The sequence below is a fragment of the Drosophila obscura genome, unplaced genomic scaffold (genome assembly GCF_018151105.1).
Source record: "Drosophila obscura isolate BZ-5 IFL unplaced genomic scaffold, ASM1815110v1 contig_1, whole genome shotgun sequence".
Taxonomy (NCBI): domain Eukaryota; kingdom Metazoa; phylum Arthropoda; class Insecta; order Diptera; family Drosophilidae; genus Drosophila; species Drosophila obscura.
Genome location: NW_024542679.1, coordinates 10,689,276 through 10,710,578, shown reverse-complemented (window position 1 = coordinate 10,710,578; position 21,303 = coordinate 10,689,276). Strand labels below are relative to the sequence as shown.

The window sequence follows — 21,303 nt, the reverse complement described above, 5'->3', positions numbered from 1 at the left end:
CAACTTGTTCTGTTGTTTGGGGGTCGCCTTTGTGCATGCAAGGAAACACACACTCACAGCCACAGCCACAGAGTGGGGGTGTGGGGTTGCTTGTGCCACTCGAAACAATGACTAACAGTACGTCTTTCGAGGCTGCAGTAGAAGAAGTCGAAGAAGAGGAACGAATCAACCACACAACAAGAGTCATTTGTTATGCGAGTAGCGGCAGCAGAAGGAAGAGTCGCCCTAGCAGCGCGCATTATAAAATGACGATGATGATGGTGATGATAAACCTGTCAGGCACATACACAAAACCCCAACGAGTGTCAATGGCACACTAAGAAGCTACCAAAAAGCTACCAAACCCAAAACCAACAACCCAGCAACACGTTGAGGAGGAGACTGAACAAATTTGCATAATAATGTTGAAAAGTTTTGTATTGTCCGGATTTGCTTTGGTTTTGTAAACAAATACAAAATTAACACACAAAAAATAAATCCCTCACAGATCTGAGATATCTTCTTCATGCATAAATGAAGTAATATTGTCTTGGAATGGGAAACGTTTCTTGCCAACTGTACTTTTGGGATTGCTAATTGCTCTCTCTCTCTCTCTTGGCCACAGCACAAAGAGCTCTTCTCAATCGGCCTCGTTAACAAGTTAGTATTTGCAGCTAACACAATTGGCATATCGAAAGTCCAGCAAAAGAGTTAGCTAAGAGATGTGCCCAATCATTGGCCAGCATTCATCATAACAGCCTTTGGTCACACTGAAACGAGTAAACTGGAAACTTGAACTGTAAAACAAACTGTGTGATAATTTAATCGATATTTCGATTACAAGAAAGCTTTTATTGGAATTTTCTTTCGATTCGCTAAGCAAATTAAGTTGGCCTGACCAACTGACTCCTCCATCCACCCTGTGGCCCACTTGCCACATGCCACTTGCTACAAATGGGTTATAGGTGGGGTACAGTTGTGCTCAGTATGGTGTAGCACATGTTACTTGCACTTTTTTTACGCCCTCCATGTCCAACATTGTTGTTAATCTTGGCTGGCGCTGGCGCTGCCGCTTTCCTTCAGCTTCAGCTGTTGCGTTGCCCTTTTTTTGTTTTTTGTGTCCATCCACTCTGCCTCGTTGGGTTTTTTGCTCCACATGTTCGACTTTGGGCCTTATCATGTGGCCCCAGTCTCCAGTCTGCAGTCAGCAGTCATCGGGAGTCTCCGTTACCGTTTTCTGTTTCTGTTTCTGCTTCAGCTGGCTTCAGCTAACGTTTTAATTTCCTGTTCCAATTTTGTATGTATGTTTTTGCCGGACTTTTATGGATCTCTCTTCTCTCTCTCCAGCATAATTTTCCCTGCTGCTGTTTTACGAGGCAATCAATTTTTGCCAGAGATTTGCTCTGTTCCAAATGTTAGATATGGCTGCTCTCTAGTTAAATATATTCCATGTTCCAAGCCATCCATTAAGCATTTGACGGCTAATCATCTGGCCAATAACCTGCCGCGCCAGCTGTCACAGCTGTTTCGGTGGTGGTGCAGCCTTCGGGGCTCTCTCATATTCAAAACGAGAACAGGTGCTCAGGCGACCCCTGGCCCCAAGCGGATGGCCCCATGGCCCATGGGGCTCCAGCCAGCGTTCATTGACACTCCACTCCGCTCCACTCCAGTGTCTGCACGCACTGGACCACTTAATGACTGGCTGACTCAGGTGGCTCAGGCAGAAGAACAGCTGTTGGAGGGAGGTACACCACACACAGACACAAAGCGTTTCCAGATTACGCTCGAATTAGTAGAGCCAGAAGGCGTATCAAGGGTACTACGACTACTGCATACTGTATGTATTCCGAGTTCATTACGCTTCCTTTGCCCGCTGACTGATGGGCCAGAGTCAGCGATGGAGAACCGAGTAATTAGCCAAGAATGAGACCTCACGAATTAGAATTAGCAAATACTTCTTGTGGCCACTAAGTACCCCCTCTAATGATTATCTTACTGGAATTACAAACAGAAATTCAAGAAAATGATATCACATATCTGGGCATTTAAAAAATCTTGAAATGGAGAGAAGTTTCTTATGGAATGATACGAATGATTCCTTAAACTTTACATGGGAAATTCTTTAAATTCTGGTGTTTGTTTTATTTCTAAATTTTTGGGAGAGATATTTTCCTGTGAAATTACAGCCTAGCCTCCCTTAGAGCCCAATTGAGCGCTGCAATTAAGTTGGAGATCGGTTAATGGTGTTCTACATATAGTTCTGAAACGCACAGTGGGGGGGTTACACACACACACACACACTCCTTCGTGTATGTATTTCCCACCATCTAACGGTATTGCGAATCGTGAGCACCAGACATACAAAGCTAGAGAGCTTTAAAGATCTTCAGATGGCAGCAATTAAATATGGAAAAGAGAAACAATTGCCTCAAGCCAACCCACTGGACTGGGGAGGTTGCTCTTGAGAGCGACCCACGACCCCGGTCAACAGACAATTGTGCAACGGTAGCGGCATCGCAGAACGTTAGATGGTTGTGGCTGTAATTATTTGTCCATTAGCTGGAGATTTGGAACACGACTCCCCTTAGCGGTGGCAATGCCAAAACGAGCAAAGGTCAGCGGAAATTTCTATTTCCAAGAACCTCAAGGCGGTCCGGTCCAAAGTGATGCCAAAAAAAAAAGAAAAGATGATGACAACTTGAACCGATTTCCCGAGCATAATTGTTGCTCTACCCCCCCCTCCCATCTCATGGCTCTTCCAGTAACTGCACAGTGGCACAACAGCAGCAGAGCTTTGATCTCGATTGTGTTTTTAATTTCATTCGCAATGCAAAAAAAAAAAACGAATCATAAAAATTACAGAGTTCGTAAAATGCTTTTACCTTCAAGTGATGTCTGGAGTTCCGGCTGCGGCTGCGACTCATTTGCTGAGCTTTCGTTGTCGCTCTCTCTCTCTCTCTCTGTCGCTGTCTGTCGCTTTTTAATCCATTTAGCTGCATGTTATGGCCCATCATCATCCGCCATCTATCTACCTGTCTTTCGGTATCTCTCTCTCACTTTTAAATACTTTCCATTATTATTATTATTTCTGGCTCTTTTTGTTGCTGCTTTTTTTTGTTTTTTGTCTTACCTTCTCATCAGCGAAACATTAATGTCAGTTGTCGTCACCCGACAATGACTCACCCCCCACTCGCTCGCACACTGGCACACTCTCGCACACAAGCATACACCAACACAATCACACTCGGACCAGCTGCTGTCGTCAGCTGTGAAACAGAAAGACAGTGAGAGAGCGAGACAGAGACCGAGAGAGAGAGAGCAAGTTCAGTTCTTCTCCCGGTTGGTTCCCCACTCCACTCCCAAAACGAAGCTCGCTCTCTCAGGGGGCGATGATTCTCGTTTTTATATGCTGGCCGTGTGCCCGCTGCCCCACCGCCAAATGGGCAAAACGGTACTTTGCAATTTATGGCCAAAGCTTTGTCTTGTGTCAGAGACAGAGTCAGAGTCAGCGAGCGAGAGAGAGAGAAAGAAAGAGGGACAGGGACAGCGACAGCGACAATATTGGGAATTGTTCACATTTTGGGCAGAAGCTGATTCATATCGGGGGCTTTTTGGCCATTTTCTCAAGTCCCAGTCCCCAATCCGCTACATCCTCCTCATTCAACCAGCTGTCCATCCATCCATCCAACCAGCCATCCATCTATCCATTCATTCACACATCCGCCATTGACAACAACAACAACAACAACAGAAAAGTTAATTAAAATGTATATTTTCTAAGCCGTGCTAAGCTGGCTAACAGAGCTGGGTGCGGGCCGGGCTGTTAAGACACGACAACAACGGCCACAAAGTTTAAGAAACTCATTTTGGATTAAGGAAACTGAGTTTCCCCTCTCAAGATTAATTCTACCGAAAGAGAAAAATCCCAACAGCAGTTAATATTTTAATTAAATAAAAGATACAAGTTTTCACGGCATTGTCTTAAATATTTACCAAAAAAAATATAACTTTTAAATGTTTGAAAATTGTGCAGACTTCGAATTACCTTACCAATATATCGGAGTACTTGTGCATCCAACAATCTTGGCTTTCGTGTGTGTGTTTCGTGCTGTGGAAACCTGTGCGAGAGCACGCACGAAATGGAGTTTGCAGCACTCAAGCACGACCCCTCCCCATCGCTAGTCGCTTGCTGTGTCAGTAGGTTTTTGTCTTTGTGCTTGATTAATGCGTAAATTTGTATTGTTAATTGTGACACACATTTACATACTTACGATAGATGCCCGCCAGGGAGGGGCCTCAGCCACCGCTCCCACAGCCTGCCGCCCCCTCTCTCTTTCTCTCGCGTAAATGGAGCGTGGCTTTGATAGATTAATGCGTTTGCCATGAGTTGTTCTGCTCCCATTGTGCCCCCCATTTCCTTTCGCCCCCTTCCAATGCAAAAATCAATAAAATACCGCAGTCCAACAATTTTTCTAGCAGCAATTATATACTGACATCAGGCTCAGATCGAATATGCATAGCAATACTTGTTTTTATTGTGCCAAACAATTGAAATCGACTGACTTCCTTTTGCAAAATGTACGAGTATTTATTTTATTTCCGGTTATTGTTTTTTTATGGGATCCCAAAGAAGAAAGAAAACGAAATTTGAAAAGACTTTTGTATAAAATATTTCTACTAATGATTTCATATTAATCAGGATTAATATTGAATAACTTGAGAGCTCTCAATCACATGAAGAATTTTCGAATTTATAATAAGTGATGGAAGGTGCGAGCGAAGTCTGTAAATCAATTTCGTGTGAGAAGGTTTCTGCTGTTGGTTTATTCACGTCACACTGGCAATTTAATGCCTTACATTATTTTCCCCTAAAAAAATATAGTGGTACAGTCGCCGCTGCCCTTGTTCGTATTTTTGCTTTTGCCGACAGATTCAAAGTGTCTAAATTTGTGTATCTGGTGTCCGATTAATTGAATAAATTTCGAGTCATTTGCCGTTTTGTGATTGTTTTTATTAATTTATGGCTGCAAATTTCTGACACCTTAATCAAGATGCCGCATGAGGCACGTTCAAGCAAGCGCGACAGAGTGAGAGCGAGAGAGAGAGAGGGAGATTGAGAGGGAGAGAGAGATGGGTCTCAACCTCATGATGATCATCATCAAACGAGCGAGCGAGGCTAATTGAAGGCAGCAAGAACTGAACAGAACAGAACAGAACAGCAACAGCAACAGAACGGCATAAAACAACACGGAACAAAATGAATATTAATTGTTTTAAATAATTTTGAACTTGGCAAAGGCAAACCAAACCAAACCGTAAGCAAAATCCCCCTGATGGGGACAAACAGACAATTTGACGAACGCTTTTGCAGCGCACCACCCCCCACCCGTGCGCATTCCCCCCTGCATCTGTCTCTGGCCCATCTTGAATACATATTTCATATTGCTCAGTCGCGCAGCTGTTTTATTGTCGCACATACAGAAATAAAGGGTAGGCCAAACCCACAAAGTATACCTGAACTTGGAGATGCCTTTCAGTGTTTTCCTAGATCAGTTTCGTGAGCTCTAATATTCTTAATTTTATTTAATTTTATCTGCACTGGGGGAATGAAATCTATGTAAAAGGGTATCCTTTAGTCGGCAGGCATCGTTCTCCGACCATCTGCATGAGGTCTATCTCTGTCGCCTGTCTCTGCAGTCCATCCATCGACAGCGGTTGGACATTTGTCTGCGTCATTCGGCATTCGCGGCAGCAGGAAGAGCAGCGGAGAACCGACAGAAAGCCCCCGGCAGAGAAGCGACGCCAAGCGACGCGTGTTTGCATAACAGAATAATATGGGAGGGGGAGGAGAGGCAGAGGCAGCGCCGGCAGAGCTTCATATTTGCGCAATGCACATGAAAGCTCAAATGCAAACTGCCGTTACCAATTTCATTTCATTCAGATTGCATGCAGCGCGGCATATAGGGAGAGAGAGAGAGAGTGAGAGGGAGCAAGGTAGATAGGTTAGAAGAGCGCGTGGGGTGGGGGCGCGAGCAGCACACAGCTGATTTGCTCGGGTGACTGCCTGCCTGGCTGGGTTCTCTGGTGCCGCTCTCCTCGCCTTCTAACACACACAATCGCCTGCCCGCTCGCTCGCTCGCTCGCACACAGCCCCAAAGCCCGCTGCGCTGCGGCAAAGGTGCGCGTGCGGTCGCGACAGACAGACAGTCTTCCGATTCTGCTGCCGACGGCGGGCCGCACGCACGCAAAAAAAAAACACAAAACAAAAAATACAACAAAACGGAGATTAATGAAAACAAAAAAATATTTACAATAAAAGAAACGCATAAAATAAATAACGGTACGCGCTCGCTCGACTCGTTTTGTGGTGTGCGAAAAATGATCGAAAATAAATTAAACCAATTGAAACAATAACAAAAACAACAACAAGAACTAAATTCCGATCCGAACCGAAACCCCCTAACCCGCCCTTCGCCCAGCCCCCAGTGACCACCAAAAATGACACAACAACAACAACAGCAACAACTGTGGTGTTCCACTGTCATCAGCATCGACATCTCGGCATCAGCTCCAGCGTCAGAGCATCTCGGCATCTCCTCAACGAGCGTCAGCGTCAACCGTTTCAATGGACTTGAAAAACGCGTTCGACACTCGATTAACCGGCCGATGACGCCAGGCCCGCCCCGCCCCGCCCCCTCTTAACCTTCAACAGTTTGTCATGCAACTCAGCTAGCGCCCGCTCCCTCCCTCATGCCTCCTACCATTGTCTGTGCCTTGATTTACGTGCAATAACCGTTCTTTTTGTGTGCTTTTTGTTGGGTCAAACTGTGGGATACTCCAGAAATGAATGTTCTATGGGTTAATGCCGTCTTCGGCTGGGGTCTAGTGATACGTAAAAGCTCCATTCAATCTAATAATCTAATCTGGTGGCGTGCTCCAAGCTCCCATTTCGATGATTGATATGGCAAAAGCCAATTTATTTGCCTCTCTTTCAATGCCTTTGCTTTGCTTTCCAGAACGCTGATAAGAGCTCTCTCTTTCTCTCTTTGTGCTCTCCTGATCGTTATCGGGTGGGTTGTGTGGTGTGTTGTGTTGTGTGCTCCACCGATTTCTCAACCTATGATTTTTGTCCCATGTTTGTTGCACTTGTGCCTCGTTTTTCCTTCACGAATTTTGGATGACTCACGAATTGACATCGATCAAAAGAGGGCAGACATATGTATGGCATTGGCGCCGCCCGCCTGGTATTTCGATGCGTTCTTAGTTTTTGCTCAACCCGTACTCGAACCAGTACCCGTACCCGTAATTGCCATTAATTAAACAAGCTCTGGCTGGCGATCGTTTGATTTGGCATGATAATTTATACGCACTCGGGAGCAGGTACTGCTAGAACTCGTAGAATAAGGGAAATTACCCAACTTTTACACGTCTGACTGTTTGAATATTACCTTAACCCCACCCCCCATTTAATTGTCCCGTGTCAATAAACGATCGCAATGATCCAATGGTGCGGTGCGGTGCGGTGCGGTGCGCAGTGCGGTATAATGTCAATCCAACTGGATAAATGCATCGGTTCGAGCGATATGACGTAATTTTCCCCTCCCCCGCTCAGTTGTGTGGCCTCCGCGCTTTTATTTATGAATCTGACGAGTGAACGGATCGTAACCGGTTCACACTGGGTTATATTTCAATCCCTACCATCATCAGGGGGAGGAGGGCCGAATGTCAAATGGCTACAGATATTTCCTCCCACACAAAAGTGTATCCCATCCGGAAATAATGAAATTTCAGCCATCGGAGGATAGTTGTGGCAGCAGAAAGATAAATCTTATAAGAAAAAAAAAGAACACACACAATAAACTAGTTCCGCGATTTCGGGTGAAGCAAGTATTCTTCATTGGGATATTGCCTATTCCAGTTCTAGCATTGGCACACAGACTTAAACCCATCTTCAGCTTTGCTGTTGCGGCTCTTCCTTCCAGCGAGGTGTAATCCTACGCCACAAAACAGCGTCTTTTGGCTGGCACACTTTCGGATTAAAGAGTCCAATCTGTTGGCCTGCTTTTTGGTAGGCTTTTATGTTTGTCCATTTACTTCCATCACACTCTGCTGTGCTGTGTGGGGCTTTATGGTGTATCAATGGCACTTTTATATGGATGCCATTATGCTGTCACGTTTTCATGCTCATTTTGGCAGGGCCAACTCAATGAGTCAATGGTTGTTGGCTTGGCTTGGGCCCATCTTCAGCCTCCAGTGGGAAACACAAAGAACAGGCCAGGCAGGGGCAGGCAGCGGGAATACATTTCTAGCCAGTTAGACAGCCCCATATTTATGGCCTATAGAGTCCATTACATCATCGTCCCATCATCATCATCATCATCATTCAGAAGCAGCAGAACCCAGCAGCAGCAGCAGCAGCAGCAGCAGCATCAGCTCAACAAATTGTGGCCAATATTCTGCGGGTGTTTTTGTTATTTCTGTAGCTTTTGTGTGGCCTGATCAGTCCCTTATATCTTATCGGGCATTTGCTGTTGTAATTGTTGTTGACTGCATTTTGTCAGCTTTTATGGCTATTAACTTATCATTGTACCACTCGCACTCTCTCTCCCTCTCTACCTCTCTTTCTCTAAGGAGTTGTTGTTTCTATAGTAATTTCCACACCTTTGGACACTTACACTGTGCGTCGCACTTACTTTTAACAACAATAACACCCCCACACAGAGAGAGGGAGCGAGAGAGACTGCAGAGACTGTACATATGTACGTGTATATATGTATGTATAGATAATAGCGGTTATGGAAAACAAGGGGTAGAGTAGCATTTTCCATTGTCTATTGTCGGTGCGAAGCTCTGTGTGCCCTTTGTTTCTTCTGCTGGGCGTAGTTTAGTCATTGTCTGGTCTGGGATATTGGGCAATACATTTCCATTCGACTCCATAGCGTTCAGTTTTTGCTAGCTAAACAGGGCCCCGGCCCCGGCCCCCCAACTCCAGTAGCACTAATAAACACCAAATCTCTGCTGTGTCTCGTACTAAAGAAAAATATCAGCATAAACAGCAGCATTTATGTATGCCAGATATCATTATGCTTCTCCGGGGGTGAGGAAATCTTTGAAGCAACATTTGTATGATCCATAAATACAACTTTAATAGTGGCTATAATAATTATTGACTAGTTCTAAGAAATTTAAGAAGATTTTTCGTCACTTTTTAACAGGGAAGAAACACATGAAAAGTGTTGCAAATATTGTCTGAGATCAGGAAACATAATAATTTGGAGTACAGCTTCTTCTACTACACTACTACTTCAACACACCCCCCTCCTCTGCATATAGATACTAATATATATATATTACTGTATATATCTATGTATGTGGGGTGGGTGGGTATGTGGCAACAGGCAAAGCCTTTTAATTGATAGATCAATATCGCGGTGATTGGTTTTTGTGCGTATAGCATATGGCAGCACAACAACAGGCAGAGCCTATCGCAATACTTTTGGAAATGGGGAAAGCCTGTCTGCTGGTTGCACTTATCTGAAGTGATAAAGGGTGGAGTGGCGAGGCGAGGCACAGGGAGCCATCCATGGACATGGGGAAGCGACATGTGTGCTCATGGCCATGCCTCTACCTTCCTACCTCCCTCCCGCCCGGAGCTGTCTCGAGTCGTTGCATATGCCCCAATTTCAGCCAATCTGCCCCCTGTGTGTGGTGTGTGGTGGTTTAGCGGTTGGTGGGTGCCATATGTTCCGTTCCGTTTCATTTCATTTACTTGGTCGCTGCTGCCATAATAAATATATCATTGAGACAGGTTCCCTGCTGACCATTTATTGGATATTGGATATTGGCTATTGGAATTTTCCTTATACTTGTGTCCATGAGGCTAATTGATTCTTGGGCCCAGACGATTCTCTCTCTGGTATCATTCAGAAGGGTCAGGGTCACTGCCGTGTGCCCCCCTTCATGGCACGCTCCTGTCCAGCCATCGAATGGGTCGTTGTGGTGGGGTGGTAGCAAATACGGAATTGATGTGTTCAAATTTCAATTTATTTATCACATTTTTATGCACCCATTTTCTGCGTTCGATTTGTGCTTTCGATTTGGTTTCGCTTTTAGCGGAATTTAGTTTTAGTTTTAGTTTTAGGCCTTCGCTTGACGCGTCGCGACGTCGTTGCCTGCGTTGCGACCTGAAATGCGAAACAAGAACCTGACGTGCAAATATATCTGCGGACTGCTCTGCGACCACAAATCCAGGTGGGTTGGGGGGTGGGTGGCGTAAGGCGTGAGGTGCTTTAAAAGATATAAAAAAAAAACGGAAAACGGACGATAATCAAATTACTTTATGTGGCTGGCATTTGTTTGCCTGTGTGTGTGTGTGTGTGTGTGTGTGTGTGTGTGTGTGTGTGTGTGTGTGTGTGTGTGTGTGTGTGTTTGGTTCCGTGGCAGTTATTGTGAAATTCCAAGAGCCCCCAAAACTGAAGGCAGAGCCCCGTCTCTTATCGTGCTCTCCCCCTCCCATCGATTGGGGGCGGCCCAGAGAATGTGTCAGTGTGTCAGTGTACATATTGTGAATGTGGGTAATGCTAAATGGTAAATGGTAAATGGAAGCCACGATCCAAGGCGGAGGAGTCGTCATAAAAATGTCACTCGATGACTTTGTTAATCGACTAAAAGCCAGAGCAAGAGCCAGAGCCAGAGCCAGAGCCAGAGCCAGAGCCTGCCTTCTGCTTTCACTAATGGCACGTGTTTGCTGGGTTTTCCTTCAGCGTCACGAGGCACTGGGAAATTGAGAGTCACAAATATACCTACTATGTTCTACTGCTAATTTCCTTATCAAATCGATACAGCACAGTGACAGCAACAACAAAACAACTCTATAATTGATACGGAAGGCGTCTTACATTTTCGATGTACGTTTGATGTACAGGGTATGAAGTGATCGGCTGGTTCGTTGACTAAACCATCGGCTAGGGGGGGTTAAAGCAGCTTTTACCTGTCTCTCATTCTTATGGTCGATTTTTGTGAGCACTCCTTGAAGAGATTACAGATGAGAGGCAAGGCTATCCATCGCTGCTTAAAGACGTCTCGAAAGCTATGCCTTTAAGCTAAAGACAAAGGGTACAGTTTGCCCTGATGTGAGGCTGCCCCTTTGCACCTTCCACCTAAGGCCTAAGGCCTTTCCTATCTTTGTGGGGCATCAAGGACTGCATCCGGCAATGCATTTGCATGGAAACTATGACCTTTGAACGCCTCTAGCCTGACCTGTCACGCAAAGTACGTTCTGTGTGTGTGTGTTTGTGGGGCTGTATTTGGCACTTATTGGGTAAACTGTGGCCCCCAAGTGGCGCCACCATATGCGTCCCAGCCCAGCAACCGGCAGGTGTCCGTGGAATATTCAAATTCAACCTCAATGACAATGTGGCACTGCTGCATGCGGGGCCCTCCAATTTTCATTATCTACACACAGATAGGGGAGACACTGTGCTGGGCGGGGGTGGGTAAGTTGGGACGGAACTGGGAAGTTACCTGCCCATTGGAGGCGGGGGCTGGGGGCTGGCCATGCCTGGCTGCTTCACAGCTGGAAAATGGGAAAAACAAATGCGCACAAATGTCATATGACTATACCCATAACATATGCACAGCTGGGGCCAACGAAATAGTTACTGAAAGGCTAAAAAAGGCCGTGAAAGTAAAGTCGAAGATCAGAGGATCGAACCTGCTCGATATCCACGCGAAAGGAAGAAGTAAATCAGATTTCGGGACCCTAAAATATCATGAATATTTGTAATTATTATGTGCTACTATTTTGAGCTCTGCTGTATGTGGATATATGTATGTATGTACATATGCATATGTGCTTAAGCATTTTGGAGCTTTATCAGCACGCTTCGGTGGCTCTCGCGCTTTTGGTTGCGGGCCTTCGACAGGGAGGGAGGGAGGAGGGGCGTGGTGGTGTCAGGGGCATAATTATAATCACAAGTGGGTTTATTTTTTTAAGTGCCCAAAGAGTCGCTTTGCTTGTGCGACCCCCACCCCCCGCCACTCGACTGATAAATAAGTTTGGTTCTCTTTCTGCAGCCGCCACGCGATCCACGCCACGCACTTTTTTCTTGGTTCCTTTGGAGGGGGTGGGGTGGCATTTCGTATAAACAAATAAAAACGTACAACAAATGTACAACAAATTGTTGATTCTTCTTTTTGATAAGATTTACGAGTGCGTATGTAAATTTATTTTGTTAGTTGCGTCCGGGGATACTTTTTGGAGTACTTTTTGCTGCGACTGTTGGAACTTTTCTGGAACTTGAAATTCAGGTCATTTCAGAGCGATCAAATCCAGTTGGTATTCCGAATAATTTTATTTAATTTTGTATTTTTAATTGCAGAAGTTCCAGGATCTGTTGCAGTCCTGTTTCTAGATTTCTATTTTATCTCCCGTAAATAATAAGTCAAGCAAATATTTGCAGAAACAATTAACGGAGACGAAAGCGACGGATGGTCCGGCTTTCTTTCGCCCCGCTTTATTTACAGAATATATATTAAGTAATTTAACAATGGTAACAAATTCAACAGACACCAAATTGTGGCTAACAAAACAAAACCGAACTTAACTTAACTTAACTAAACAAATGCGAAATCATAGTCCATGCTCAGTCTGGGTTAGATCAACAGATAAGGGTTGGCAGATGGGGGCAGTTCGGAGCGGGAGCGGGATCAGGATCAGTATAGTGGCTGGCTCTTACAGTTGCCATGTAGGCTGTCCGCACACGCACTGGCGGATCATTTTCTCGAGATTGCGCACGGTGTTAAGCAGCTCCTGGCAGAGACCGTCCCTCTCTTTGCATCCCTGGCAGGCAGAACCACCGGGACCGCACAAGCCGCAAGGATTGGTTGGGGGCTTGGTGGTTGGCTTGCTGGTTGGCTTGCTGGTTGGCTTGCTGGTTGGCTTTTTGGTTGGTTTTTTGGTTGGCTTTTTGGTTGGCTTTTTGGTTGGCTTTTTGGTTGGCTTTTTGGTTGGCTTTTTGGTTGGTGGTTCACAGGGCTTCTTAGTGGTTGTCTTGGTTGGCTTTTTGGTTGGTGGTTCACAGGGCTTCTTAGTGGTTGTCGTGGTTGGCTTTTTGGTTGGTGGTTCACAGGGCTTCTTAGTGGTTGTCGTGGTTGTCTTTTTGGTTGGTGGCTCACAGGGCTTCTTAGTGGTTGTCGTGGTTGGCTTTTTGGTTGGTGGTTCACAGGGCTTCTTAGTGGTTGTCGTGGTTGTCTTTTTGGTTGGTGGCTCACAGGGCTTCTTAGTGGTGGTGGCCTTTGTCGGGCGTTTTGTCGTTGCTTTTGTCGTTGCTATTGTCGTGGTGCTCGTGCATGGCGGTGCTCTTGTCGTGCTTGTTGTCGATGCTCTTGTCGTGGTGGTCGTGCTCGGCGGTTTTGGTGGCTGGCATGTGGTTGTTGTTTTTGGCTCGGGGCATCCACACCCACTCTCTTTTGTCGTGGTTGTTGTTGGCTCGGTGCATCCACACGCCGATCCAGTGGCCAGATCGGTCAAGCTAATGAGCAGGATGCTCGCTGTAAAATAAACGGAAAATTAATTCAAAGTCAAAATGGCGAACCGATGCCCAGGACGGGCATCGACCCTACACTACCCACCAATGGCGCATGCAATGGTTGCCTTCATCTTGGTTATTTTGCTCGCAATTGGGATTAAGTTCTGCTCAAGTGGCTAAGCCACAAACTGATGCCTTTCTTGGGGCAGCCTTGCGCTTTTATAGGCGCCTCGCCACCGTTTACACAGCAACTTTTTAAAAATGGATCAAAAACCATTTGTCTCTAGAGCAAATAAACTCGTACTCCGGCCCACGGCTAATAATAGCGAAACGTGCCAACGTTTTGTGTGCACTGCACTGCAGTTTGGGGGCTCTGAGTGGGGCGCGTGCGTGCGCTCAAGTTCAAGGTTCTTTCGGTGCCGTACCCGACCCTTCAGGCATGGGACACATTAGTGGCATCCCACATTCACCTTAGATGCAGGGTGGCAACCCTTGGGGAGTGCTGCCAGTGCGCGCAAAAAGCGTGCTGCCACACTGCTTAAAGTTTTCGTGTGCCTCTTGTAACTTGCACACTGTTACATATATCATCGATCTACCTACTGCCGTTCATTCTCTAGTATTAAGCATAAAACTCACATTTCCATACACAGATCTGCATCATCTAGTACTTTTCCAGAGAAGAGTCTATAAGGTCGGCTGTTCCTTCAATTTCGAGATTTGTTTATCGCCTCTAAGAACGCCTGACCTTGCGCTTGCAAAAACCTTCCAGTATTTCTTCGTCCAATGTCGCACTTCGTCACTCTCCGATGCCTTTGCTTGAGTGTGTAGCCCGAAATCTAGCCACGAATCTTGCTATCGAAATACACACATCACATGTAACTCTCGAAAGAGTAGCCCTTTGGTCATTTGAATCGAGTCACTTGAGGCAACTAGGCGCGCGATCGGTACGGTTGGGTTGGGTTCGGTTCGGTTGGAGTCTGGAACTGTTGCTTAGTGTTCTGTGTGCCTTGCAGGACGCAGGATGATGACCAAAGCAATGTAACCAAACCAAAAAATGAAAGAAACTCTAAGCTCAAAGGTGCCAACAACACGAATAGTGGGAGTAACATTCGATTCCGTATCGGAATCAAAGTCAAAGCTAAAGAGTGGTTCAACCACTGCAACAACAGCCACAACAGCAACAGCGACAGGACCACCGTCGCCGCCGTCCTCCTATGTAATTAAATGTCTATTGAAAACGGCGCGTTTTATGTGGCAAGTGACGACAATACCCGCCAAAATCGGTGATACCCTGGGCACCCTGTACCGCTATGCGCAGGACTCTGTCGACACCTTTCTCTGCGTAGCTGGGTGAGAGTCTACACAACAGATACTCTGCATATACATAATATTACATGTATAATACCATATCCCTTACCATTGCATTCCTATACCAAAATTAATTAATTAAATCTCTTCTGTTGTGTGTCGTTACAGCAAGGCCCGTCGCAAGGAACGCGATGGCGATCAAAATTCAACAGACACCAAACTGTATTTGGAGGAGAGTGTCCTAGAACGTAAATTACCTGAAGCTGATCTCAAAGCCTTGGTGGATCTACCCGCAGGCTTGGACTACAATGAATGGTTGGCGTCACACAGTAAGTACAGACCATAGCCGCCCAGCCCCGCCCCGCCCCGTTCATTCATCACTCAGTATTCATTCAGTATTCGTTGTTCATTATTCATCATTCACTGCGCTGTGCTCTTTCGGTGTTGTTCTCTGGCCTGAGTTTTCGTTTTTATGCAAGTGATTTTTACCCTAGCAGAGGGAACACCTTCCCCCTCCAAGCATCTTTCACACAGATCATGCCTTATTTTATGGGATAACTAGTCCTCCCATTTTATACATACTCGTACATACTATGAGGATTGAATACTGAAAGCTGGCAGATCAAACGAATATTCGAATATATTTATTTATTAAAGAAAAGTTGTTCTTCAATTTCCAAATGATTTTCCTTGAAATTCTTTTTGCAATACAAAAAAGGGTATTTAGAAATAGCTTAAATCACGGCAGCAAAGTTTGCAATCTTTTTTGTTTTTTTTTTTTGCTTACGAATTGGCTTTGATTTATTCACGTCTAGCATTTGGCATTTGGCTGCGTTATTAGGCCCCTATTGTTGCCCAGCATTATCGTGTGATTTATAAATGAGTTTAACGAGTCACAGTCCCATAGCCGCAGGCAGAGCTCCAGCCACAGCTACAGCCAGAGCCACAGCCGCAGCTGCTGGGAAAAACATTTGATAGCGGGCCTAATCGCCATTCGGTAGCATTTCGGACCGACCTTGGCCGTCGCCAGAGAGAAAAGAGTGTGGGATAGGGAGAGTAGAGTGTAGCGTGCAGCGATAGAACCCTCGTATCGATCGATGCGCCGTGGATTAACCAAGGCATTGAACCTGAAATCAGTCAGTGGCCGATAGCAAGATCTGGGGTAGCCGCTGGACAACAAATAGCCTTTGGTTTCCCTCAGCCCCTGGGTGCACTCTCAGCTGCGTTCGCCCCTCTCTCTCTTTCTATGGGAATAATTAAGTATCTAATCTGTTATCCCCCTACTGTGAGTCACATATTAATTAACTCGCCCGCTGCCACCCGCTGTGCTTTCTGGCGGAGGAGGTTATTTGCTTGCCTCTTTGCCATTGAACGAGAATCGATATTTCAGAAGTTACATCATCCTGTAAATAATCTTCTTTTTTTCCTGCTGCTGCTGCTGCTATGCAAATTACACGTTTCTTTGTTGCCAGCAAAATGAGGCGGCTAATTGGCAATGTGTCAGCAAATTGTAGTTTCCACAAACACCCGAAGGCAGCACCCGCACACTCATCCATCTATTGCCTCCATTCATACCACACTCATTCTCGATTCATTCTTTCAGTCTGCAGTCATGCCACACTGCTCCTTTATTTATACTATGCCCCTCTTTGGCTTCTCTGGGAACGATTTCTGCAGAAATAACAAACAAAATAAAGCGTGGAATACTCTGCAGAGAGACAAACTTCTAGGGAATATGAATACAGGGTCATCTTGTGGAGGAGAGACTATTCGAGAGACTTACAGAACCATTCACTGGCCCCCCCTGCCACAAACGCTTATCTGGCAGCAGCTAATTTTTGTTTGCTCTGCCTCTGGCCATTCCATAATGCAACAACTTGCAATGACGTAATATGCCTGCCCGCCTGCCTGCCCGCCAGTTGTGCAAATATTGCATTTGGCATTGACCTCACTGACGGTCTCCCTTCGATGTCACCACCCCATAAAGACTGAACCAAATTTGAACTAAGAACTGCTTAGATTATCTATCATTAATGATGAGTGATATTATTTGCAGTGTTTCAAACATATTTTTAACGATCATTGTAGTTCGTTGAGGCAACTCTAGACTTATCTAAGCAGGGTAAAGAATTAGTTGAATTAAATATTTATTTAGTAGTTCGTTCTCTGATGACAGGATAGGATCCCATCCCATATCCCTTTTTCCCTGTTTCCGAAATTGATAATATCTAATGCATCTCTCTCTCTCTCTCTCTCCCTATTTTGTTCCATCTCTCCCACTTGCAGCTCTGGCTCTCTTCGAGCATGTAAATCTGGTATACGGAACTATTAGTGAATTTTGTACACAATCCGGCTGCGCAGACATGACTGGACCTGGCAACAGGTAAGCCTTGGCGCACACCCTTTTGATTCGATTCGATTAAATGAAACTAAAACTAAAACTAAACTCCCCCGTCCACAGAACGTACTTATGGTTCGACGAGAAGGGCAAGAAGACGCGCGTGGCGGCGCCCCAGTACATCGACTACGTGATGACATTCACGCAGAAGACGGTCAGCGATGAGTCGATATTCCCAACCAAATACGCGAACGAGTTCCCCGGCTCGTTCGAGTCGATCGCGCGGAAGATCCTACGCTTGCAATTCCATGTGATAGCGCATCTGTATGCGGCGCATTTCCGAGAAATCGCGCTGCTCGGCTTGCACACCCATCTAAATCTGACCTTTGCGCACCTCACCGCCCTGCATCGGCGCTTCAATCTGATCGACGAGAAGGAGACGGATGTGCTGCGCGATCTGGAGGTGGCACTGCGCCTCACCGACGACAGCGGCCAGGATTCGTCCTCGTCGGTGCACGAGCACTCCTCCTCCTCGTCCTCGCCGCCAGTCGTCGCTGCCGTAGCCTCTGGCTGCGAGCAGCAGCAGCAGCAGCAGCATCAGCAGCAGCAGCACAACAATAGCAGCAGCACCAGCAACAGCAACTCTTCCGCGGAGGCGCTGCACGTCAATTCACAAAGCAACACTAACAGCCACACCACATCCGCCTCAGCCTCGGCGTCGGCGTCAGCCTCCCTCATCGACGGGGACTCTGCGGCGCCGCCCATCTGCACCCAGCCGGAGGCGGGAGCGGGCTGCAAGCCGGCCGGCAGCAGTGGCCTGCTGGGTGGCATACTGGGCGACCTGACCAGCGGCGAATTCGGTGATACTACGCGGTACTGCACCTCGGCGGTTCCCCAGGCGGCGGCGTCGTCGTCTGCGGCGGGACCAGCAGCGGACGGCACCTCCTCAGCGGCCCTGAACAATGGCGCGGGCGCACTACATTTAAACTTTAGCAACAATAATAACAATAACCACAATCTGAACCATCACCACCACCAGCACCACCATCACCAGCACCATCACCATGGGCACCATGGCCACGGGCATCATCAGGCGCCGGCGTCCACGACTGTGCCGCACAGTGGCCTCATCCAGTGCAATGCGGCGGGAGCTGGCGGTGGCAATGCAGCAAGTGCCGCACCCGGGGGCGCCACATCCGCATCCTCAACGGCATAGGCAGCAGCAAAACAGCACCAGCGGCAGCAGCAGCAGCCACAAAAACAACAAAAACAACAACAAAAAACATTAGAAATACTAGAATTACGCAAAAATGTTATTTAATGTTACTTCTATGATCCTAAAGTTGAAAATATTGTAAAAATAATAAAAAAAAAACAAGAAAAAAAAGAAAAGATAAAACGTAAATGCAAATGCAAAGAAAGAGCCACAATAGAGAGAAAGAGAAAGAGAGAGATGAATATTGTGAGACATTATTATGAAGCCGCAAAGTGTTGGCTGGCATCCGTAGTTCCGTAAGCCGGGTAGCACGTTTATCTAGATATGTACGATACCTTAACTGTATAGAGAGCTGCAAGCAAAGCAAAGCAAAGCATAGTGTTTGAGAGAGTTGTCGCAGTTGAAGGCAGCCGCCTACTCGCTTCTGCTTCTGTTAGTATTTTAGCGCGTCATCCTACTACTTCGAGTCGCAAAAACCAGAGGCCTACAAGGCAGCCCAAAAAGAAAAACCAAGAAACAAATTTCAAACGAGAGTCCAATGGAAAATGTAAAAAAAAAACACAAAGAAAAAAATTCAAAATTTTCCTATTTCCAAAATGTTCGCCCCTTAAGATAACTGTTGGCAAAGGAAAGGATTTTACAAGCATAACATATGCCCCCATCAATACATATATTGAATTTTAAAAATACAAATAGGCTCTCCTCCCCCACAGATCCCGCAACAGCCCAACCCAAGTATTTAACCAAATGTTTTAGAATGTTTAAGTATGCGTTAAAAAATTGTTTTGAGAAATTCGTTTCGTTAGAGAACTGAATTTGCATTGTGTGATAGAGTAGTTGCACACTACTCGTGGCAAATAGAAATTGTAATATGTATGTATGTATGTACTTTCTGTCTTATTTGTTTGATCGATTTTGATCGAATTTTCGCTACAAATTTCCTACATAAAAATACTAATGCGACGAACGATGCGAACATTTCAATTTGTACTTTAAACGACTTTACGGCTGATCGAGATCGGTATCGGTATCGGGCAAAAATAAATAAATACAAAAAAAAAAGCACGTAATCCACACGTACTCGTATGCATTCCACATGCATTCCACTTAATGACGCCAGCCGCCGAGTATGCACCAAAGTATTCACGTTCACCGACTCCGGCGCGGCCACCTACAAGTATGCACGAAATATTTTACCCAAACACACACACAAACACACACTGGCAAAAAAAAGCAAAGCAGATAATACTTGTATGTATGTTGTGTTGTATTGGTTGTCCCGTTCCGACCATCCATCCATCCCATAAAGAACGAATGGCAATGAAAAACGATTACTTTAAAAAAAAAAAAAAATGAAATGTTCGATGTAGAATTTTAGAAAACAAAAACAAAGAAATGTAATAAGCGTGTTACTATGGTTCACCTCTCCCGATGTAGATAACACACTCCGAAATCTCAAAGAACTGTCCACTAAATGAACACAAACTTTCGATCTGTCGAACTCAAACACACACACACACACACCACGCACTCACAGATGACACAATATGCATTGCATACATACGAGAATGTGTGTATGCGCTTATTGTGTGTAAGAATGTGAGATGAAACGAATAGCAAAGACAACAACCATTTGACGAAACCTTTGGAGCAAAAACGTATGCAAAAGCTATGAGGAAGGAGCATGAAGGAAGATAATAAAATATGTAAACTGTTATGTTCAATTTAAGCGCATTGTTTTATTGCCGATACTCGACTTTAGCTGATCCATCCCGGCGGGCACCATGTGAAAGTAACTTCAGTAAAGAGAGAGAGAGAGAGAGACAGTTCAGAGGGAGAGCCCATGTCCATGTTCATTCCAATGAGTTTCATTAATGTGGATATTGAGAACAACAGATCGGAAATAAAGATTAAATCACGATTATACGAATAAGATGGTAAACGGGGTAAAACATCTCCCCGTTATTCTGACTGACAAATCGGTAGTTATTTAGGTGCAACTACCAGCCTATTGGACCGCCACTGTCATTTTCTAGTCAGTGATTAATGAAAAATATTTATTAAATATTTGCAACGGAATGAAAGATGGGAATGCGACCGAAGTCAGCACTCCGCACGGGTTTTTTTATACATAAAAGAGTAAATATACACAACATGAATTGATGGAAACATAACAATAACAATTGGGGCAGGGGTCACGTCACACAATCACATCAGGGCGTAGGAGTAGGCTCAGGGATACAGTAGATCCCCTTTACAGCAACCACGCCTTTTGCCCGCACACGCACTGCCGGATCTTGCGTTCAAGGACGCGCACATTGTCGAGCAGCTCCTGGCAGAGACCGTCCCTTCCTTTGCATCCCTGGCAGGCGGTTCCACCGGGACCGCATAATCCGCACAAGTCGCAGGGATTGGTTGGGGGCTTGCTCTTTGGGGGCTTGTTGTTTGGGGTCTTGCATCCAGTGCCCAGATCGGCCAAGCTAATGAGCAGGATGCTCGCTGCGAATGTAGAGAAATGGAAAGGATAAGAAATGAAGTAATGAAGGAGATTAAGAACCGATCCATTGGCGGGGATCGGAGCTTTATACGTACCGACGATGAAAATGGTCAGCTTCATATTGGTGTGTAATTGGTGTATTGGACTTGTTCAGGGGAGCAGATGCCACAGACTGATGCCTTCCTTGGAGGAGTCGACCCCTTTTATAGGTATGCCTGATCCATTTACGGGTTGTGTGAACTTTGAACAGTTTCCATGGGTTAAAAATGGACGAACCACTTGTCGATAATGCAAATACCATCATGCACTCCACTTTATGCAATATTTTCGGCTGGTTAATTATAGAAAAATATGTTGTCAGTCCACATGTTCTCCTCTGCCACTGGAACAGCAGAAGGCTAAAAGTAAATGTGGGCAAGGCTGGTATTATTAGTAT

The 21,303-nt window shown here is 45.6% G+C and overlaps 3 protein-coding genes across 8 annotated transcripts in view; 1 reads left to right on the top strand and 2 right to left on the bottom strand.

Moving 5' to 3' along the window:
- The window catches only part of LOC111080700 (MOB kinase activator-like 2), a 40,457-nt gene extending 21,065 nt beyond the window's left edge, over positions 1–19,392 (top strand). For 3 of the 6 annotated variants that reach the window (XM_022376483.2, XM_022376478.2, XM_041593748.1), the window contains 3 exons: positions 14,985–15,145; positions 17,103–17,199; positions 17,278–19,392. In XM_022376483.2, coding sequence (XP_022232175.2) covers positions 14,985–15,145; positions 17,103–17,199; positions 17,278–18,370 — 1,351 coding nt within the window. In that variant the 3' untranslated portion in view covers positions 18,371–19,392. Of the gene's footprint in view, positions 1–6,238; positions 6,347–10,153; positions 10,231–14,521; positions 14,859–14,984; positions 15,146–17,102; positions 17,200–17,277 lie in introns of those variants that run through there. The other 3 variants (XM_022376480.2, XM_022376479.2, XM_022376481.2) reach the window with 3 other exon arrangements.
- LOC111080704 (salivary glue protein Sgs-3) lies at positions 12,432–13,711 on the bottom strand. The gene is made up of 2 exons (XM_022376488.2): positions 13,612–13,711; positions 12,432–13,530 (listed from the first exon to the last, which is right to left on the bottom strand). The coding sequence occupies exons 1-2, from the start codon at positions 13,637–13,639 to the stop codon at positions 12,713–12,715; spliced, it is 846 nt and encodes a 281-aa protein (XP_022232180.2). The 5' UTR covers positions 13,640–13,711; the 3' UTR covers positions 12,432–12,712.
- A 1,043-nt stretch (positions 19,393–20,435) lies between the features above and the next one.
- Positions 20,436–21,069, bottom strand: LOC111080710 (salivary glue protein Sgs-7-like). The gene is made up of 2 exons (XM_022376495.2): positions 20,963–21,069; positions 20,436–20,869 (listed from the first exon to the last, which is right to left on the bottom strand). Exons 1-2 carry the CDS (start codon positions 20,985–20,987, stop codon positions 20,625–20,627), a joined length of 270 nt encoding a protein of 89 aa, XP_022232187.1. The 5' UTR covers positions 20,988–21,069; the 3' UTR covers positions 20,436–20,624.
- Positions 21,070–21,303: the final 234 nt, after the last annotated feature.

Excerpts from the sequence above, each read along its gene's own strand:
- LOC111080704 (XM_022376488.2), bottom strand. The coding sequence starts at position 13,639 with ATGAAGGCAACCATTGCATGCGCCATTG. Across the intron at positions 13,531-13,611 it reads AACCATTGCATGCGCCATTG|CGAGCATCCTGCTCATTAGC; the intron begins GTGGGTAGTGTA and ends TTTATTTTACAG.
- LOC111080710 (XM_022376495.2), bottom strand. The coding sequence starts at position 20,987 with ATGAAGCTGACCATTTTCATCGTCG. Across the intron at positions 20,870-20,962 it reads GCTGACCATTTTCATCGTCG|CGAGCATCCTGCTCATTAGC; the intron begins GTACGTATAAAG and ends CTACATTCGCAG.